The 23,263-nt window shown below is 41.1% G+C and overlaps 1 protein-coding gene across 1 annotated transcript in view; it reads left to right on the top strand.

The window, feature by feature from the left end:
• Nucleotides 1-23,263, top strand: part of chn1 (chimerin 1) — a 66,718-nt gene that overhangs the window by 17,494 nt on the left and 25,961 nt on the right. The window contains exons 4-6 of the mRNA XM_012969930.3: nucleotides 5,396-5,427; nucleotides 7,192-7,305; nucleotides 19,265-19,553. Coding sequence (XP_012825384.1) covers nucleotides 5,396-5,427; nucleotides 7,192-7,305; nucleotides 19,265-19,553 — 435 coding nt within the window. The remainder of the gene's footprint in view (nucleotides 1-5,395; nucleotides 5,428-7,191; nucleotides 7,306-19,264; nucleotides 19,554-23,263) is intronic.

Genomic DNA, 23,263 nt, shown 5'->3' with positions numbered 1-23,263 from the left:
GATAGGAGATCTTTCCATAATTTGGATCTCCATAATTTAAGTCTACTAAAAATCATTTAAATATTGAATAAACCCAATAGGATTGTTCTGCCCCCAATAAGGGGTAATTATATCTTAGTTGGGATCAAGTACAAGGTTCAGTTTTATTATTACATAGTTACATAGGGTTGAAAAAAGACCAGTGTCCATCAAGTTCAACCCATCCAAGTAAACCCAGCACACCTAACCCACACCTACCAATCTATACACTCACATACATAAACTATAAATACAACCACTAGTACTAACTGTAGATATTAGTATCACAATAGCCTTGGATATTCTGATTGATCAAGAACTCATCCAGGCCCCTCTTAAAGGCATTAACAGAATCTGCTATTACCACATCACTAGGAAGGGCATTCCATAACCTCACTGCCCTCACCGTGAAAAACCCCCTACGCTGCTTCAAATGGAAGCTCCGTTCCTCTAATCTAAAGGGGTGGCCTCTGGTGCGTTGATTGTTTTTATGGGAAAAAAGAACATCCCCCAACTGCCTATAATCCCCTCTAATGTACTTGTACAGAGTAATCATGTCCCCTCGCAAGCGCCTCTTTTCCAGAGAAAACAACCTCAACCTCGACAGTCTAACCTCATAGTTTAAATCTTCCATCCCCTTAACCAGTTTAGTTGCACGTCTCTGCACTTTCTCCAGCTCATTAATATCCCTCTTAAGGACTGGAGCCCAAAACTGCACTGCATACTCAAGGTGAGGCCTTACCAGGGACCTATAAAGGGGCAAAATTATGTTCTCATCCCTTGAGTCAATGCCCTTTTTTATACAAGACAGCACTTTATTTGCTTTAGTAGCCACAGAATGACACTGCCTGGAATTAGACAACTTGTTATCAACAAAAACCCCTAGATCCTTCTCCATTAAGGATACCCCCAACACACTACCATTCAGTAGATAGTTTGCGTTTATATTATTTCTACCAAAGTGCATAACTTTGCACTTGTCAATATTGAACCTCATTTTCCAGTTTGCTGCCCAGTTTTCTAATTTTGTCAAATCGCTCTGCAAAGCGGCAGCATCCTGCATGGAACTTATAGTTTTGCACAATTTAGTGTCATCAGCAAAAATAGAAACAGTACTGTCTATGCCCACCTCCAGGTCATTAATAAACAAGTTAAAAAGCAAAGGCCCAAGGACTGACCCCTGCGGTACTCCACTAACCACACTGGTCCAATTAGAAAATGTTCCATTTACAACCACTCTTTGTACTCTATCCTTCAGCCAGTTCTCTATCCAATTACAAATATTATGTTCTAGGCCAATATTCCTTAATTTGATCATTAACCTTCTGTGAGGTACTGTATCAAACGCTTTAGCAAAGTCCAAGTAGATGACATCAACTGCCATTCCAGCATCAAGGTTCCTACTCACCTCCTCATAAAAGGCGACTAAATTAGTCTGGCAAGATCTGTTACGCATAAAACCATGCTGGCACAAACTAATAGTATTGTGAACTGCAATGTATTCAAGTACCCTATCCCTTATTACCCCTTCCAAAAGTTTTCCTACTACTGATGTCAGACTAACAGGCCTATAGTTTTCAGGCTGAGAACGGGATCCCTTTTTAAATAATGGCACCACATTAGCAATCCGCCAGTCTCTCGGCACCATGCCAGACCTCAATGAATCCTGAAAAATTAAGTGAAGAGGCTTGGCAATCACAGCGCTCAGCTCATTTAATACCCTGGGATGAATCCCATCCGGCCCTGGACCTTTGTTTACCTTAACATGTTCAAGTCTCTTTTGAATTTCCTCCCGAGTGACCCATGCGTCAGTAGCTAAATTACTAGAACTGGGCATATTACAAGGGAAGCCTTCATTAGCTGGCTCCTCAGATGTATAGACAAATGAAAAATAAGAGTTCAAAATTTCAGCTTTTTCCCCGTTCTCATCAACCAACTTACCCCCCCGTGATGATAAAGTTGCCACCCCTTCTTGCTTCATTTTTTTACTATTCACATAATTAAAAAATAATTTTGGATTCTTTTTACTCCTAGCTGCAATATCCCTTTCCATCTCTATTTTAGCTTGCCTGAGAGCTTTTTTGCATGCTTTATTTGCTTCCTTGTACCTGATGAAAGCCCCTGCTGTCCCAGCTAACTTGAATGCCCTAAAAGCACGTTTTTTCTTACCAACCTCGACAATAACACTTTTATTCAGCCATAAAGGTTTTGCTTTGCGATGCCTCTCCTTGCTTACAAGGGGAATATACTGTTGTGTATACTTGCAAAGCAATGTTTTAAAGATGTTCCATTTTCCTTCTGTGTCTAACCCCATGAAAAGCCTTTCCCAGTTGACACATTGCAGAGATGCCCTTATACTGGCAAAGTCTGCACGTCTAAAATTGAGGGTTTTAGTTACTCCCTTATAGAGCTTTACAGAGAAAAAGGAAATTATTTTTAAAAATTAGAATTATTTGTTTATAATGGAGTCTATGGGAGATGGCCTTTCCATAGTTTGGAACTTTCTGGATAATGGGTTTCCGGATAAGGGATCCCATACTTGTATTTGATCCCAACTAAGATAAAATTAATCCTTATTGGAGACAAAACAATCCTATTGGATTTATTTAAAGTTAAAATAATTTTTTAGTAGACTTAAGTATGGAGATACTAATTACAGAAAGATCCCTTATCTGGAAAACCTCAGGTCCTGGGCATTCTGGGTAACCGTTTCCTTAGTTAGATTAATTAGATAGATGACGTGATTTCCCAGAGTATGGTTAAGTTGTGAGTGCACATACAGCCCTGTTACAGGTAAGGATGTCACATAAAAAACGAATCCTGCACTTGTGTAACTGTACATGTGTCTTCGCTTGTCTAAAAATTCCAATTTGTATCTGCAAATCTGTTGCATTGTCTTCCTTCCGGCTAAATGTTTCAGCGCAGATAATTTATCCAGAACCCTTTTTACTTGATGGATCTGTGATTTTTGTTGCTTGGTGATGCAGAAAGCCAGGGAGTAGGAGTACTGCAGAGCCAGTTCACAGGGAATATAAGCAACCCATTAAATGAGAAAAGACATTTCTATTTGTACATGCACAATAGACATTTAGCCAGTTCAGCTATAAGGAATTTGAGATGATATTGTGATGTTTTCTGTTGCTGTTTCTATTTATGTAGTTTTGATCTCTGTAGAGTGCTTTGTACATAACTGGTGCTCTAAAGATACTTACATACAATGCAGAACTTAATGGATTTGTGCTTTTAAAAGACACTTAATGGGACATTTTCACTATGGGATCCGTTATGTGGAAACCCGTGATCCAGAAAGCTCTGAATCATGGAAATGCTATCTCCCATACACTCCTTTATAATACAATAATTCACATTTTTTTTAAAATAATTTCCTTTTTCTCTGTAATAATAAAACAGTAGCTTGTACTTGATCCCAACTAAGATATAATTAATTCTTATTGGGGCAAAACAATCCTATTGGGTTTAATTCATATTTAAATGATTTTTTAGTAGACTTGCAATATGGAGATCCAAATTACGGAAAGATCCCTTGTCTGGGTCCCAAGCATTCTGGATAACAGGTCCCATAGTATTATAAAAATAGCACTTGTTATTTAGCCTGCTGGGCCTCTTTTAGCCACTGTTTGATCTCCAGGATAAGTGATTTCTCTTAGGGGCACATTTGACAAAATGTGAGCTTAATACATAAAAACTCACTCCTATGGCATTTTTAGAAGTGTATTTATCAGTGTGTGAAAGTTAGAGTTCACTATTTGCTAAATATGTTTATAAAAATCCCATAGGAATGAATGTGGGTGAGTTTTTATGTATTAAGTTCTAAACTCACATTTTGATAAATCTGCCCCTTACGGTTTGTTGGAATAGTTTGTCGATTTTTGATCGGTCATACAGGGATGAATCGTCAGATATGGAGGTAGAAACAATAGGATTTCAACATCCTTCTGTCGATTCAGCTCTGAAGGCAGATTTTGCTCAGGCCCCTTCAATGGCGCCCGATCAAAATCTTTTAACACCCCCCCCCGATCGTCGAGTCGATCGATATCGGTTGCCTCACCGGGTTGCCATAAATGCACCAAATATCGTATGAAAACGAGGTTTCGCGTGTATGCACATCTTTAGTCTAGGCAGGACAAAGTAATAAACGTCTGTGGTGTTCTTTGTTCTGCCTACCGACCTGATTTATACTGGATATGGTAGCCTTCTGCTCAGCTTGGTCATTTGTATAGCTTTGTTTTAAAAGTTGTAGTAAGAAACAATCTCTTGATGGTACCTGTACTTTGTCTTCTTTAATTAGAATTATAAGGTACATGGAACCATGTTGGTGCCAAAACAATCGTAATGGTTTTATTTAAAGAGGTTCCTTAAGTTTGAATTAAATACTTCTATTCTGTAGAGCGTGATATTCGGACACAATTTGCAAATAGTCTTCGTTTATTAATATTGGTGGCCTTTGAGTTATTCAACTTTTTGTTCAGCCATGCCCCAGTTTGGCATTTCAGCAGATATCTGGGTGCTAGGGTCCAGATTACTCTAGCAACCTGGGAGTGGTTTAAATTTGAGACTAGAATAGGAGATGGCTTGAATAAAAAGGTAAGTAATAAAAAATTACAATAGCAATAAAATTATGGGCAGCGAGGGTCAGTAACCCCCATTTGAAAGTCAGGAGAAGCCAGCAAATCATTAAAAAAACTATAAAAGATAAAAATAAGGACCAACTGAAAACTCGCTAAGAATTAGCCATCTCAGGTTAACTTGAAGGTCGACTATCTCTTTACTGAGACTTAAGACTTATGGTATGAATATCCAAATTATGGAAACATCCCTTATTCAGAAAACCCCAGGTCCCAAGAATTCTGGATAATAGAGCTATACCTGTAACAAAATCAATTCGCTACATAAATGCTGACTATATACTGCTTTTTTATAGAGCGCTGAGAGAATTTCCAGACTCCAGACAGTATGTTTTCAGCTGTGATATATTTTGGTTTCACTTCCAGTCACTATAAAAAGAATGTGAAGAGATAACAATATCTTTGGTAACAATGGGGATTTGGGGACATTTCCACTTCATTCCTCACTAGCAGATTCCTCTTACTCATTCTGCCATGTACTGTAATATTAATGTCCGACAGGGGATCTATTTTTATTCTGGGGCCAACCACGCAATAGATAGATAGGAACAATGGCATTGTTTAATGTCATGGGTTTTTAGCCTGTTTATTTTAGCCCAATAAGTTGGGAAACAAAATGTAGGCAATGGAAAAAGCTAAATGAAAAAAAGTAAATGTTGAAGTAAATGAAGTAAATGTCTTAGCCCTACTACCAACGCCACATTATGATTATTTTTTTTTTTTGTCTTTAGGTGTTTAACAGACCAAAGTACTACGGAAGAGAGTAAGTAATAGTCTATTCAGTAGGAGTTATGCCCTTTACTATGAAACCAATGTTATCAGATGGCATTATTATTATTATTACAGAAACACATTAAAAACTATGGAAACAGGTATGGGATCCATTGTCCGGAAACCCATTATCCAGAATTACAGGAAGGCCATTTACCATGGACTCCAATATAATCAAATAATTCACATAATAAATGAATCCTTATTGGAGTCAAAACAATCCTATTGGGTTTATTTAACGTTTAAATGATTTGTTAGTAGACTTTAAAGTATGCTGATCCAAATTAAGGAAAGATCCCTTATCCTGAAAACCCTAGGTTACGAGAATTCCCCACCCCTATTTTAGTCCTTTGCCTTCCTCTTCCCTTCTCTAGTCATATCCTGTTTTCTCTTTTTTCTATCACTTCCTCTTTCATGCTCTTTATTTCCTTCATTTCTCTCCTCATACCTCACTCTTTCCTCCTTCCCCATCTGTCACTCACTATGTCTTCTTTTGCTCCTTCCTTTGTCTATTCGCTCTTTAATACCTTTTCACAGTTTTCTCACAAGTTCTGAGAAGTGTTTTCCTTTGTACCCGCTAACACACATTGAGGAAGTCACAACGTTTGCTCTAGGAATAGTGACCCATAGCAAGCAATCATCAGGTAGCATTTATTTGTAAGCAACATATGATTGGTTGTTATGGGTTACTAGACCTGATGTAAATGTATGAGTTTTATTACATTATGCTGTTTGCCTATACATCCACACTACTCCCTGGTTATGCTTTAGAACTCAGAGGGCGAGCCTTGAGCTATACAGTATTCCATATAAATCAAAGGCAAAACTAGGTTTCCTTACTAGAATTCCCTATGCTTTGCATTTCATTGAAAAGAGGGTATTCTTCATCACTCATGGGGCAACAGGACAAAAGCTCCTACTCTGGCAACAACTAATTTTTGCACAAAAGCCACATCAATCTCCTAAGTATATAAAGCAGGCCAGCAATTACAACATTGTATTAGCCCACTTGCTTAAGGATTTTGAAGAACTGTATTTCCTGGTCCCCTGAATTCAGGATACTGAGACCTGTAGACATTGATTAGAGGAGATATATTTGTGCAGTAAGCACTTTATCGGTACACCAGTAACACCAAAAAAGGAAATTGTTTTAAACCAATTCAAATGTAATATATTGTTGCCCTGCACATAAAAGTTTTGTTTTGCTTCACAAATACTACTATAGTTTGTATAAATAAGCTGCTGTATAGCCACAGGGACAGCCATTTGAGCTAGAAAATGTGAAAATGCACAGGTTATATAGCAGATAATAGAAACGTTCTGTAGAATACAATGATGTTTAACAGAGCTTGTCATCTTTTATGTAACCTGTGGCACTTAGTACTATTTCATTTAAATAGCTACCCCTGTGGCTACACAGCAGCTTTGTTCATAAAAACTAAAGTAGTCTTTTGGAAGCATACGCACAACTTTTACCAATGCAGCACTGCAGCGCATTATATTTTTATTACTATGATTCACTTTCACTTTTTCGTGTTACTGTTCCTTTAGCATAGACAAGACCAGCACGCCTTATATACTAGATATCAATTGGTTTGGAAACTATAAGAGACAGTTGCTCTTAAACAGACCTAGATTGCATTTACATTTCACCAAAAAGGCTTAAATCATTAGAATGTTGTTGAGATAGCCATATTGAAATTAAATCAACATAAATCATTATCAGATACTAATTGCTCTTCATTTGATGTTATAGATTTTTTGGTATGATTTCAAGAGAGGAAACAGACCAATTGTTAAGCGGAGCAGAAGGAAGTTACCTCATTCGTGAGAGTCAGAGGCAGCCTGGAACATACACTTTGGCACTCAGGTGAGTAGTAGGTTTAGGGCTCTGGCACACGGGGAGATTAGTCGCCCGCGACAAATCTCCCTGTTCGTGGGTGACTAATCTCCCCGAAATGCCATCCCACCGGCGAAAATGTAAATCGCCGGTGGGATGGCATACGCGGTGGTGCAATTTCAGTGAAATCGCAGAAGTTGCCTTGAGAGGGGAGATTTGTCGCGGGCGCCTAATCTCCCCGTGTGCCAGAGCCCTAAAAATGAGGTGAGCAATTGCCATGTGTGGGAGATAAACCCTCCAAACAGTTGAGTCCAGGCTGCTGCTTAACCATTGCAGTCTTGCTCTGAAAGTGCCTTATTGCTTGCACAAAAATGTGTCATTTGTAGACTCTCTGCAATGGCTTGTTCTCTTCCTTAAATGATCTGTCATTTGCTCTTACAGTGTTTTATATTGATTGTAAGTCTATGTTGTGCTCCCTTCAGGGTGGATGAGTGAGGCAGTATGTCTTTCTGGTGATAAGTGATTGTTTAATAAGCACAGAATACAGAGTTTATTATTGATTTTCTGAGCCTCTCCCATTAGGTAGCAAAAGGTCAGAACTGGAACAAAAATGTGCATCAATCCTTGAGGCATGCCCTATGAAGGAAAAACCTTATACCTTCTTACAATAGCAGTTGTTAAACTATGTTTATTAGAACTTCATGCTGAGGTACTAGGAGAATCAAGAAAAGCACATAGGCATTCTCAAATCTTAAGGTCCCCATACACGGGCCGACTATAGCTGCCGATATCGGTCCCTTGGACCGATTCGGCAGCTAATCGGCCCGTGTATGGGGAGAGCAGAGCGGCCTGGCCGACCGATATCTGGCCTGAAATTGGCCAGATCTCGATCGGCCAGGTTAGAAAATCCGGTCGGGACCGCATCGGCTCGTTGATGCGGTCCCCGATCCGACTACCACATTGCCGCCCACATAATCCGATCGTTTGGCCCCAGGGCCAAACGATCGGATTATTTTTTTTTTTACCTAAATGCTCCGTCGCCAAGCGAGCGGATCTACTCGTGTATGGCCACCTTTAGAGTAAAGGTGGCCATACACGAGCAGATCCGCTCGCTTGGCGAGTAAACTCGGTTTACTGGAATTCCCATTTCTAACTATATTAGTATTTATGGACTGCAGCAAGTTGTAGTCAACCAGCTTAAAGACTGATGGGCCATGCTATATGCTCAGTATACTTTATATTGCCCCATTTTGGGCAGATAAATATAACTGAACCCCTACATTTTGTTATGACTCTGCTACCATGGGGGCAACTGGATATCAACTGCTGTCTCCATGCAGCACACACACAAATCTGTGAAAACAGACAAAAAATGCAAAAAGCAGCATAGACAAACAAACTGCTGTTTTTTTAGTAATTTCGAAACCCCTATTGCAAGGGTATGTTCCAGTCTCTATAAAGATACAGTTTATAGTTATACAGAGAGAGTGAGAGCTGAAAAAAAGCTGAATATACATTTTTTAAAATTAAACTTAAAAGTGAATTTAAAAAAAAAAAAAAAAAGTGGAATTTAAGCCTCATAGTAGGTTTGTTATTTGGTTGCTGGGGTCACTGACAGTTGTATGGCTGGAAAGAGTGATTAAAGAAAGGCTGAGGTCTAAAAACAACAATCTACTGCCTTCCACACTGACATCAGTGTTCACTGAAATGCACAGCTTATGCCTGTCAGTCTACACATAGGGGCCTATTTATTATGCTACGTAAAACAAATTTTGCAGAAAGTCCAAATGCCAGATTTAACACAATACTTTTTACCTGAAACCTGGCGATGTGTGGTAAATTTTGTTGCCATTTTTAACACGGCATAATAAATAGTATGGTAGGTATCTCAGGGCGGAAGGCAACGGGTCAGCATTTTCTTTGTTAGTGGAGAAATGCCAAGTCGCCTTAGCTGGCCTTGTGAGGGAACTTTCAACTGCCTGTCTGACAGCTAGCTAGCTGCAAATTGGGCAGGTCAGTAAATCCCATCAAAATAGGACCGAATTGATGGGACTGCTTAAGGTAGCCATATTTGGGCCCATAAAACTGCTAATGGACCAAGTTGGCAGCTTACTGGCCTGTTTATGGGGCCCTCAGACAGGCCTTCCCGACCGATATCTGTCCAAAAATTGTAAGATGTTGATTGGACAAGTTTAAAAATCCCGTCAGGGAGTGGAGCTCATTGTTTGTGGTCCTCGCCCCAACAGCGTACATCATGTTTGTGTGTGATTTTAATGCAATATCACCTACCCCAAGGTGGGCATATTATAAAATATCCGCTTATGTGGCAACCTCGCCATACAAGTGGATCTTTTAATGTATTGCTTCCTTTAGGCTCGATCATTGGCCTGGGGGTTGATGTGACCCAACACATGTGTGGCCAAATTACATATAACCATTTAACATAGTTCCAAATATAACTTAATGTAAAGGCTTAAATCCCTTTTAAAAGATTGAACTTGATGAGCCGTTGTCTTTTGTCAGCCCAAATTAGCCCTGCATGTAATTTACTATTGCCATCATTTGTGCAAGTAACTGGAGTCTAGCTCTGCAGGGCAAAATGAGATTTCTGTAAATATATGTTTGTGTTCCAATTCACGTCATGGCCCCTCTCTTGCTCAGCCTTAACTAGTGTTTATCTCAAAATGACTGCCTGGTTGTTGTGAAAGTAGGCAAAGCGAATTAGAGATAATCACATCTTTGCAAAGTTAAAATTGCTTAATTACATGTGCCTTTTCTACATGGCCCAATTTGTTGGACATTTTGAGAAAGAAAATCCCTCTGATGAATGCGCAGAAGATTCCCACAGAAGGCAGAGCAACTCCCCCAGCATGTTATCATTATTTTACTCATTCAAGCCGTGACTCACAAATTGCCCATATCTCCTGCTTCTTGCCTTAAATATCCATCTGGGCTGTGATTAAAGCCATATCATATGGTAGAACTGTTGGCCAGCAAGAAACACAGCACTGATGTCAGTTTGAATACAGAGTGGGGGTTAAAAAAAATAAACATATTTTTTATGTATTAAAAATGGTAGCAGATTTCAAGTATCTCCAGGGATTATGATGTAAAGACGTGGGCTCTATTTGTCTCCAGTGAATTTAAAGGGCCAGTAACACAAGAAAATGCATCTAGGCTGCACATTTGGATGCATCATTTGTAAAGTATGATATTTTATGTACTGCTATAGATTATAGCTGTATCTAATGGAAGCACTTTGGTCGGGTTTATATTATTGCCACAAAGATCTGATTCTCAGCCTGATGATAAGCACATGCTCAAAATAAAGGTGACCATACACGGGCAGATTTCACTGTCGATTAGAGTCCTTCAGGCCAATTCAGTAGCTTCTCTACCCGTGTATGGTGACCCCCTAAAATTGTCCAGATGCCAATTGGGCATGTTTCCCTGTGAATTGGGGACCACATTGGCTCATTGATGTGGTCCTCACTCTGACGGGTCCAGTTTACGCTGCTGTAATTCAAATTGTTTGGCCCGAGGGCCTACCTCGGGTGGACAAATAACTGCCAAAATCTTATCATTGCCAAACAAGTGCATCTTGTAGTGCAGTGCTGTCCAACTTCTGTTGTACCGAGGGCCGGAATTTTTCCGACCAACGTGGTGGAGGGCCGATAATGGAAGCCAGTTTTGACCACTCCCCTTTTTGAAACCGCACCTACTTGAAACCACACCCATGTTATCACATGGCCATACCCATATTAATGGTTGTAGTACAGCAAAAACCTGCCATACTCTGCCTGCCCAACCCTGCCTGTGTGTGCCATACTCTGCCTTCCCTACCCTACCTGTGTATGCCATACTCTGCCTTCCCTACCCTGCCTGTGTGTGCCATACTCTGCCTTCCCTACCCTGCCTGTGTGTGCCATACTCTGCCTTCCCTACCCTGCCTGTGTGTGCCATACTCTGCCTTCCCTACCCTGCCTGTGTGTGCCATACTTTCACTGTGTTTGCCATTCTTGGCTGGTTTGTGCCATACTTGGCCTGTGTGTGCCATACTCTGCCTTCCCTACCCTGCCTGTGTGTGCCATACTCTGCCTTCCCTACCCTGCCTGCATGTGCCATACTTTCACTGTGTTTGCCATTCTTGGCTGGTTTGTGCCATACTTGGCCTGTGTGTGCCATACTTGGCCTGTGTGTGCCATACTCTGCCTGTGTGTGCCATACTCTGCCTTCCCTACCCTGCCTGTGTGTGCCATACTCTGCTTGCCCTATGATGCCTGTGTGTATGGCACACAGGCAGCCTACAGTGACACAATGCTGGCACTGCTCCAACAGTCTGCACAATAACTATATATTAAAAAACTTTTTAATTGCAGTACCACCTCAGTATATGTCCTTTTTGTAGTGTGCAGGGTGTATTTGTGGGTTTCTACTGCTCCTGAGGTGTGAACAGGGGAACAATGGGGGTGATTACAGCCTGAGCCTGAGGTGTGAACACTGCAGGGGGTGAACAATGCAGAGATTAAAAGGTGTGAACAACACAGGGAATTACATATTTAAACAATACAGCCTGATTGCAGCCTGAATCTGAGGTGATAACCATGCAGGGGGGGCAGTTAATCACAGTACTGATACCATTTAAAGCTTACACAAGAGTAAGCCATCAAAGCAGCCAGACAGGTGGGGGGCCACACAGAGGGGGGCCCGCGGGCCGCCAGTTGGACAGCACTGTTGTAGTGTATGGCCAACTTTAGCCCCTACGCTTGAATCAGACTAAACTTGTGACTGAGCCCAGACGATTTTGGCAGTGAAACATCAAAGTATGCATTCCGGTGTCAAAATCCATTCTGTGTGCCTTTACCCAGGCCTATGCAGTGGATCTGGGTGCAGTCACAGGATTAGGCTATTTTAAGCTTTGGGGCTATTTTTGGCCTTTGAAGCAGTGGATTCCAGGAGAATGCTTCCAATACCTGTGGGGCAGTAACCCATAGCAACAATCAGTGGTTAGATTTTTCCAGCCACCTGCAGATTATACACTGAATGCAATGATCTGATTGGTCACATTGAGCCTAGGTGCACATTTGCCCAGTCTTTATAAATGACCCCCAATATTGTGGTTTGGCAGTCCAGCTCAGTCTCGGATAACTAAGGTTGGGTAAGTGTTGAGGCAGGGCCTCCTCCTGTTGGCGTACACTTGCTGTACTGAAGTGCCTGTGTCGCCTTTTAATGTTACAGTACCTTCTGTTCTCTGTGCTTATAAAATGATAATTGTTTGAGATTTCTTAGGTTACCATGGTTTCTTACAGGCTATACTGCGACAAAGATAAAGGCTTGGTAATGTTCAGACATTTGCCGGCTCTGCATTATGTTCATTTTGTTAGTGCTTCATCGCCCAGAAAAGATATTTACTTACAGGGACTGAATTCTAAAAAGGGTGATTACTGCTAGATTTTGGCTCTCACTATAGGAAGAGGAATGTTGGGGTGGGATATTGTTGAGACTGTTGTCATTGATACTACAGTTACCTCATTATGCCATCAAAAGGATATACATATGTATTGATATTGCCCATTTTAGTAGGCTTGAAGTTACTAAATGTGGTAACAAATACCCCAGGCTAATGGAAAGCATCATTTTTTATTCATTTGCAACTTGTGTATAAATTTAAACTTGCCATAAATAAAATACTACTGTTTTGGGTACAGTATATCTATGTTGGCGAGACAACCCTAAGTGATATATTTGTACCATGAATATCAGTTTATGCTCCTGCTAATGCAATTTGTCCACCGGTGTGTTGGCAGCTGAGAAAAGCTCTTTAACTTCCTTCTGTTTCTACGAATAAACAATATAAAGCTGACTATACATGTGTAGCCTCTCATATGGTACCTTCCCAGCCCATGGTCTTAATTAAAGAAAACTATACCCCCAGAATGAATACTTAAAGGAGAACTATATCCCCGGGCTCAAAAAGCACCCTTAAAGGAGAAGGAAAGTCAAAATCTATTAAATAGTACTACTATTGCTGTGTAAAAATGCTATATTCCTGGCTTGCCTAATGAAAGATTTACAGAGATACACATACTAGAACTTACATACTTGTTTTAGTGAACGGCGCCGCCATCTTGTCCAGCATGTCTGTATGGGCTGAAAAGCACAAGCCAGCCCCCCCTCTGCTCCCCGCTCCTGTCACAAAGATTCTGCAGCTCCCCGCTCCTGCCACAAACCCCCCCAAGCTCCACAACCCCCCCCCAAGCTCCACAAACCCCCCCGCTCCTGCCACAAACCCTCCGCCGCTCGCAGCACCTGCCCCCCCGCTTCCCCCACCTGCTTGTTACAGAGTTCAGCGACGCTGCGTCGCCATGGCAACCGGACGCTCCTGCCGTGTGTGCATGCGCCGCCTACAGTAACAAGTCGCCAAGTCTTGAAGGAGCGTTGCATTATGGGAATCTTCTCTACCCAGCTCAGCGTTTTTTTTTCCTGTTTGGCTTCTGATCTTCTGAACGGGTGAAGTATGGGGAGACTTAAGGGCACTATTGAGATAACTGAAGGTATGCCTGCAGCTTGAGATTAACTCTTTATTAGCCTTTCCTTCTCCTTTAACTATCATTGGCTAGACCCCCCCTCACCTCTCCCTTATCGCATCGTTTTTAAGTTTACACTCTGTCTCTATCGCTAACCGCTAGCTAAAAATGCAGGGTAGCACAGCTGCGTACGTCTCCAACATCTTCTTACCGACTAAAGCCTCTTCAGGTCTCACCGCCGACACCTAACCTGCTTGCGCATGCGCAGTTGGAGGTAGCAGGAAAGCTGCTGTACTTCTCTGTAAATTTTAGCTAGTTTTTAGCGATAGTGACAGATTGTAAACTTGAAAACTATGCAATAAGGGAGAGGTGAGGGGGGTCTAGCCAATGATAGTTAAGGGTGCTTTTTGCGCCCGGGGGTATAGTTCTCCTTTAACCAACAGTTTATGTTATGTTAATTGACCAATTAAAGAATCTCACCAAACTGGAATATATACATCAGTAAATATTGCCCTTTTACATCCTTTCCCTTGATCCACCATTTAGTGATGGGCTGGGTGCTCCCTCAAAAATCATTAATTGGCTGATGGGGCCTAGCATGTATGTGTGCCTTGGCTTGTTTGTGTGCACTGTGAATCCTATGATCCCAGGAGGATCCCCTAATTCTTAAAATGGCAATTTTCTATTTAGGAGCTCATATTGCTAAAGTATATTTTTAAGAAAATTGTTTATTCAGATGAAGCAGGGTTTTACATATGAGCTTGTTTATGCAATATATTTTTATAGAGACCTTTGTTTGGGGGTTTAGTTTTCCTTTAATAAACTCAGGGTGAAGACAGATAGCACGATTAGTCACCGCAGTTTTTAAAACCTAGTCACGGCAACTAATCCCAAATGCTAAATGCAACTTGTATATTTTGCATGGGGGTTAGTGGCTGCGATTGGGGTAGGATTTACCCCCCTCTCTGTCATTGCTCTTACTCAGGGTGCCTCAATCATCTATTTGTACTGGTGGGATTGCTGAGAGAGTCTGGTAGTTCCTTGCCCTCTGCCCTTAAGCATAGCTGCACGCTTGCTCACATTATGGCACCACGTTTGTAAGCCTAATTACTTCTATTAGACAGTGATAAGGGCCCTGACACACTCTACTGATTTGGAGTTAGTTCTTGCTTAACTCTCTGACTTCCAGATAAGAAGCCTTACCCCTTACACAGTGGCCCATCTGTTTCCCCTGACCCTCATGTGACTCTGCTGCGGATATGTTGTAAATATGGAATTGATAGTGGGCTGTCTGCTTGCTAGCTCATAGGCTAGTTGCTGCCAAAACAAAAGAGCATCTGATCTGGTGGAAAATTCATTTGTGGCATTGGGAAAGGAAATTATATCTGGATACTGGTTAGCGTACAAATATGGTCCGTCTCTTGTTAACTGTTAGAATCCTATGGCTGAGTATCAAGCTATATAGTAGGTCTTGTGCCAAAAATATTTTATTTTAATTTCTTGCACCACACAGGGAGGCAAAAATCTGCAACTGAAGTAAAGACACAAAGGCTATCTCCAACAGACAGTTAAAAGCAAATAAATGAAAAAGTATTTCATTTTTCTTTGTAATAATAAAACAGTGCCTTGTACTTGATCTTGACTAAAATATACGTAATCCATATTGGAGGCAAAATAATCCTTTTATTTATTGAATCCTATTCTGTAAGGTTTAAATGATTTTTTAGCAGACTAAAGGTATGGTGATCCAAATTAAAGAAAGTTTCCTTATCTGGAAAATCACAGGTCCTGAGCATTCTGGTCCCAAACCTGTGCCTTGTATTAGTAGGAGCACAGTTGAAATTTACAGTCCACTTAAAAGTAGGGGGACGGGTGTTCTCTTATTTTTTTCTCTTATTCTTTCTCTTATTTTTATATAGTACCAACATATTCTGCATTCTCCTGCCTGCACCAATGGAGCTTGTAATTTAAGGTCCCTACCACATTCACACATAGTATGGTCAGTTAAGGGGGGGCACACTACTTTGTCAAACAGGCACAGGGAAGACATAGAGAATCCCCATATCTGTAGGTATTTCCCTGGCTGGAATTGAACCCAGGACCCCAAAGCTGCAAGGCAGCAGTGCTAACCATTGCACCACCATGCTATATATGGTATCTTTAGCCATTGGTTTTACAGAATGCATATGGTGTCTTTCCAGCCTTTCCATCTGCCTTCTGTGTACAGGTATGCAATAATAACAGTTGAATGTAATCCCATGAGCCCAGTGGCCAGAAAAGCTGCTAGTTTTGGCGAATTAGGGGAAAGCAAGGATGAGGATGTGGTTAAGAGATACTTGCATTGAGAACTACTAATCTCCCCCGTGTGCCATCTGTGTGCCATCTCGCCCGTGACAAGGGAGATTTGTCGCGGGCGACTAATCTCCCCGTGTGCCAGAGCCCTAAAAGTTGCTAGTGGAATTACCAGTAGCAACCGATCAGCAATTAGCTTCGATCATTCTAGTGCAAGTTAGAAAATGAAAGCATAGATATGATAAGTGACCTGTGGTTACTGCTGTAGTGCAATTTAATATTGATGGTAGTAAATTAGCCCCACTTTGTTCAAAAGGGTCACCAGTTTCTAAAGCCAAGCAAATACTGTTCTCTGGTTAATAACATTGCAGTCAGTAGAGGACAGCTTGTCATCAAAGTCCTCCAACAAGGTTAGCTCAAAAGAGCAAGAAAAGCAGTTCCCATTCGTATGAAGTACAAATAAAGATGAGGCTCCCTGTGGAGAATAACCTATTTAAATATGTTTCATTAAAAGGGAACTCCACCCAAACACATCTTAAGCTTTTTGAAAAGTAAACATAATTTTATGCAACTTTTCAATATACATCAGGTAAAAAATTGCAGCCTTTTCATGATTTTTAACATAATAATATGGTTTGGAACAGTTAGTCATCTGTCCTCAGACTGCCTTCAGTCTGCATCCTCCCAATCCTACAATTCCTTGCAACACATGATAAGGAAAGGAACATTACACTGCAATGCATTGTGGGTTACGTAGTTCCTACATGCTATCTGTAAGCTTTGGGGGAGTTGTTACAATTTATAAGATCAGTGTTTTATTCCCTCCTCCTCTGCCAAGATTTTAAGTGATGCAGAAAGAGAAGAACTGTTTTGCAGCTGGATTTCAGTATATAAAAATGATATTTATTCATACTTTTTGAAGGAACAGATTACAGTGATCGGTTTATAAGGGATTTCTGCGTTGTGTGGGGCTGTTTAACACATTTTGATTCGGAAGGCCAAGTTCCCCTTTAAAAATATAGGGTATGCAAATCCTGCTTAAAAATGATGTATTATTGCCATTTAACTTGTAATGTCAAAGGGATGGTGACATTTGTTAAATTTTTGTTAAATAATTAGAAAACGCATAATTTAAAAGATGGGTAAAATTAGCATGTAATGTCCTATTTACACCCACTTTTCTATTACAATCACATTACCTTTCCCTACACATCTACACAACCCAAACAGGAAAAACTCCCCAGAGACTTTCTAGATGTGCAATTTGTTTGTGCCTCAGCCAAATGGGTACTAGCAGTTTGATTTTTTCCTGTAAGGGCAGTGGCAGACAGGGAGATTAGTTGCCCCGTGACAAATCTTTGTTGCCGCGTGTGACTCATTTCCCCGCAATGCCATCCCACCGGCAAGAATGTAAATTGACATACGCGTTGCTACGATTTCCCAAAGTCGCCTGAAGTTTCCTCTCAAGGCAGCGAAATCATAACGACGCGTATGCCATCCCACTGGCAATTTACACTTCTGCCGGTGGGATGGCATTGCGGGGAGATTAGTCTCCCGCAGTCTGCCACTGCCCTAAGAGTGAAGACGCATGGGGCAACTAGTATGAGCTACTTTTTTACGGCTACTAATGTCCAGAAAATACCCTGCCATAGACTATACTGAGAATTGCCTCTGCTAAAACACACGTAGAGACAGTTATCAGTAAATGATCAGCATTGTCTATTTCTGTAGCTGTGACAAGTAGCTGCTACTAGTAGCTCCGTGTGTCTTCACCCTAAAGGTCCCCATACACGGTAAGATCCGCTTGCTTGGCGAGAATCTTTTAACCTGGCCGATCGATATCTGGCCAATTTCAGGCCAGATATCGGTCGGCCAGCCCGCTCGTTTCTGCCCCTACAAGGGCAGATAAGCTGCCGAGTCGGTCCAAGGGACCGATATCGGCAGCTTCTATTGGCCTGTGTATGGGGGCCTTAAGACTTAAAAACTGGACAAGTAAACTTCGGTGCCATAAGCTATGTACATTTGACCATGTACTAAATGGACCTTGTCCAACAAATGTGCCCAAGGGAAAGAGATAAAACAAATGTTTGCCACAGGTGAAGCTCCTGGGGGATAGACTAGGCCTTCTTGGATTTTTGGAAAAACATAGAAATTTGTGGATGTGGATGTCCCACCAAAAACATTTAGCAAGATTTTCATTAATAATTCCCAGATGATAGATAGATGTGTTTTGAAGAGCATGTGTCAGGCAGTCCTCACTCAAATCCGCTTGCTTGACCACTTCTAATGCCTGACCTTTCAGCAGAATCTCTCATGTTCGGCCGAATCCCAAAATAGTGGACTCGATGTATCCCTAGTTTTCAGTGCAGCCACACGGGCAGCATAGGAAAACGGATTAGCTCTCAGCCTCGTGGAAAAACGCAGGGTTGAGAGAAGCGGATCTACGCTTTGTGCCCTTAATGCAGATTGGCCCAATTAGCTAGCGGCAGTTAGTAGCTAAATATAACCACCCAAATATGTTTTTCCATGTTATATAACTGTTCAGTATAATCGCTTTGCATTCCAAGTTGCCATTTTTAGAAAGGTCAGAGGAAAAACAATGGCTGTAAAAGGGATAAAGGCTGTGAATTCATTGCATTAGGAGAGGGTCTTCAAAATGTCCTTTTTACAGCAGACAGCCCACAGAGGGTCTTTTGTGAAACGCCAAAGGGTTTGTGCTTGGACAGCAGCCAGACATACAGAATACTTGGAAGTTGTACTGTTCTGTCCATTTGTTGCTGTGCAGTAATTGCTGGCACTGTAGCCAGCAGAACCCTGAATAGCCCCTTCCTGTTCTGCCCCAGAGATGCATGGCCGCTCCGTACCACATCTCTCTATTGATGAACTGCACGAGAGGAGTTTATTGTCTGTGTGGGATTATTGACAGTGAAAAGACAGTCGTGGCAATGAAAATATCAAACGAACTGGAGATTTTTACGCCCCGGTATTTCCACCAATGTAGTGCCGTGCCTTAAACAAGTAAAATAAATCATTTCTTGTGCTTTTGCTTTGTCTGTTGCTAGGCTGCTCTCGCCAACCATATAGCACGTTTTTTACATTATTTCTGCTTACAGAAAAGATCTTGTTTCTCCTCTCCCTCAAACATGCCCTTTCCTCTTTTTCCGAGGCAGATTTGGGAACCAGACCAGAAACTTTAGGCTCTACTACGATGGGAAACATTTTGTCGGAGAGAAAAGGTTTGAGTCCATCCACGACTTGGTGACGGATGGCTTGATTACCCTCTACATTGAGACCAAGGCGGCGGAATATATTGCCAAGATGACTATAAATCCCATTTACGAACATATAGGGTACACGACTCTAAACAGAGAGCCGGCACACAAAAAGCAAATGCCAGCCCTGCGGGAGGCACACGTAGAAAAAGAATGTCCAGGAGAAGATGGGATATCAGAAAAAAGGGTAAGCAATTCAACATCTAAGCAACCAATAGTAACATTATGTGTAAGTGCATGTACATAGCTACATATCTGTTAATCACACTGTTGATGTGGTTTAAAAAGATGGCCATGCCAGTACTGTTATGACATTGTGGGTGTGTCTTTTTGGAGGAACAGGAAGCTGTGATTCTTCTATAGATATGCCATCAGAATTGCCAACTCGCATGGATTTTTTCAGGTGTCACCCTGTTTCACCCTACTTTTACTTGGCAACCCACAATAACAACCCAATCTCTTGGTCCCTATAATTTTCACCCTAATTAATGTTCCCTTTCTTCCCTTTCTTTCTTTGAAAAGTCCTTAAATGAACCTGCATCATTTTGGGTGTGGCCAGGAGTGTAATGTAGTTTGGTTGGGGCATAACAGGACATGACCAAGATGCGCCGTAAATACAAACCTCAGGCTTTGTAGTCTCCCTGCTAAAAAAAACATTGTGCAAACGTGCTAAGATTGTATAAATCCAGATGCTTTTGTTCCAGTCCTACTAATCATGTTCCCTTAATTACCTGGACATGTTTTAATGTGTAATTAATTAGTAATTTCAAGCATGTTTTTCTCTCACAAGACACATTTTATTGCACTTAAAACACATTTGTGACTGATTATAATGATGCTAATGGTTTAACCTTACAGAACCTAAACTCCTTAGAGCAATGTTATAGTGTAGAAACCATGGGCATTCTTTTCATACCGCATTAGTCATTCTGTTAAGTGCAAGATAGCTTTATCTGAACGTTAGCAAATCATTTATGCACTCCCGTAGCAGAATGTGAGTGAGGTAACTGGGATCATAGTCTCTAAAAGTTCAGCTCAGCAGAGACCAAGCCATAATGTAATCCTTTTTGTGACCAAATTGCTGATACAATACTCTATGATTTTATAAGCCTGTTGGGGACAGGTCTGCCTTCATTATATATGATATGTTATTTTTTTTTTTTCATAGACCATGTAGCAGAAGCCAGGTTTCTTTTAGACCTTATGTAGTAGGTGGATTTAGCTTCATTGTTTAGAAGTCTGACCCAAGAAAGTTTTGAAGTTTTGGGCAGAGGATCCCTTTAAAATAGGGTTAAAAATGGTTCTTCTTTCTGGTTCTTGATGTCAATCTCCCTCATAAATAGTAATTACCCAGTCCATTCTTGACTGACTGGCTAGGCCTTCAACAAGAAGGAATCTATCCGGGTCATAGCTATTTATAGTTTGGAAGTTGGAAAGCTGTGGGTTCATCATGTAGAGAAGGACATAGTTCCAGGTAAGTCTGGCAGAGATTTGTCCAGGTTTTAGAACTCATTTGAACAAGATGGGCAGTTTTAAACCTAAAGCAAGTGTAAATACTGGACTGTCTTTTTTACAAATGGACAGTAGGCAACCCTATTTGGGTATTTGGACAGCCTTACGCTTTTCAAGCTGTACTAAGTACTTATGCATAGGCAAGTGCTATGATATGACCCAAAGCTAAGTACAGCACAAATGCATATGGCTAAGCTGATGCCTTATTCATTTTCTTTCATTTTCTCTACTTTTCCAAATCTTATATTGGGGTGACCCTCTGGAGTGCCTGTATGGTGTATATGTGGTTTATGTGCGTTAGGGCTTGGCATTTGGGCCCCCCCATTAAATTGGCAAGTTACACTGATGTTCACAATTATTCCAGGGACATTTTTGCATTGGTTTTTGATCAAGGCTTATATACAGTCATGCCCCGCACCAGCACTATAAATAGGGCAAGTATTGGCAGTACATTCTGCCTCTTCTTTTAAATCAATAAAATTCATATCTGTTTCATTGTAAAGTACAATTTATGCATATTGCCACCCTTTCCCTACAGACATTCTTGTTTGGGTTCAGGGGCTGCATAATAAAGCCCTTGGCTAATGTAAAACGTTAGTACGCTGTCCAGTTATTCCACGGTGTGACGGGCAAATGTCTGACCCACTTTCCCACAGAGCACTTCTTTAGGGAAGTACAAACGAAGCACCGACCTTCAGACAATGACAAACTTTCCCAGCACACACAGCCAGTAGGTCTTTGCATCACATTAAAGAATAAGAATAGTTTCATTTTATCATTTTCCAAAACCCAGTTCTGTCTGCATATCTTGTTGTGTGGCAGGAGAATTTACCAGCTTATAAATTATTCTGTTCATTAATAGATAAGTGGTGGTATCTTTCCACTCCACTAGCTGCTCCCTGTCAGAACCTGGCAGCTCATAAATGTGACATGATAAACTGCTGCACGGATTTTTCTTCTAAATTCCTCATATTTCTTTACTATTTGATTTAGCTTATTTAACACCAATACTTTTAATAATCACTGAAACCCCCAAAATATCCACATCTGTGCGTTCTTGAGTAAAGCTTATAGGCTCATAGGCATTTTGGCTTTTACAGTGTTCTAAGGGAGAATCCTATTAGTCAACACCAACATCTCCTCCAAAGCCACCTCCCATTATATGCATTGGAAAGTACCTATGGCGGAAGGTTCTATGAGGCAGGAATCTCTTTGAACACTCAATTTATATAAACGGGAAGTTTTTGTTGGCAGGGAGTTCTTCCCGATAGGTCTGTAGCAGACAGAGAGTAAGCAGTGTGCATAAGGTGACCATTAATTTTGCATTCATCAGTCACTGTTTTTCACCTATAAACCTCTGCTCTGGGCTTTAAATATGATCTCAAGCTGGTCACATATGGGTAGATCTATAAGGTCACCAAGTAGTTACATTAGGCTTATCCAGTCATCTGCGCCCGGGTCAACAACTGAATCAGTATTAAAAGGGACATATAGGATAAATGGGAAAACCCTAATTTTGTAGGCAATCATGAATAATATAAGGTGATGGTTTCACTTTGTGCAAAAAATTAATCCTATCTGTAAAAATGGCCCCTTTATTGGAGCTCCCTATAGATCCTATCACTTCTCTGTCCGAGTTTGAAATGGAGAGTGGGTGTGTCCTAATGGTCCCTGCCAGAAGCACAGTAGAAGGGGGAGAGCCAATCACAGCCCTGCACTCACACAAGCAAAGACAGGCTTCAGTTCCCTATCAGGTCAGCCTAGCTGCTGATTGGGTCCTATCTTATAGTGCAGTGTACGGAGGGCCGCCGGCTCCCCAGCTCATCCAGAGAATTCAGCCAGCAGGAAGTTGAACTGATGGGCGGGACTAGTGGAGTTTTGGTGGAATTTCTCAATAAATCAGTCTGAAACACAACTTTTTTTAACCACAATCCTTATATATCTGGAGGAGTATACTTCACTGGTATATTCTTAATTTTTATAGGATATGTCTCCTTTAAAGCCCTGTCCAAGCTCATGAGACCAGAACTGCATCCACGGCACATGTCACCCAGTGAGATCTTTCAGACTTCCCATTTGATGTCTGACCTCGTCTCAGTAACACACTGATCCTAAAACTCAGTAGTACCTGTTAATTGTCATTCTTCTTACTTAGTTCATAAGACAGGGATACATTGTTCCTGTGCACAATAAATTCCAGGCAATGAGTAGATAAGGGGCAAGGAAGTGGAAGGGAAACCACTTTCCGGGAATTCCTTTTTGAGGGCATTTTCCTATAAAACTGTTATTCCCTGTGCAAATTAAGGAGCTATTAGTGCAGTCAATACTCCTTGTGCTAAACATACTGTACCATTAGACTGTTTGAAAATGTTAACGCTCTTTAAA

The sequence above is a fragment of the Xenopus tropicalis genome, chromosome 9 (genome assembly GCF_000004195.4).
Source record: "Xenopus tropicalis strain Nigerian chromosome 9, UCB_Xtro_10.0, whole genome shotgun sequence".
Lineage (NCBI taxonomy): Eukaryota > Metazoa > Chordata > Amphibia > Anura > Pipidae > Xenopus > Xenopus tropicalis.
This window is presented reverse-complemented; position numbering and strand designations above follow the sequence as displayed.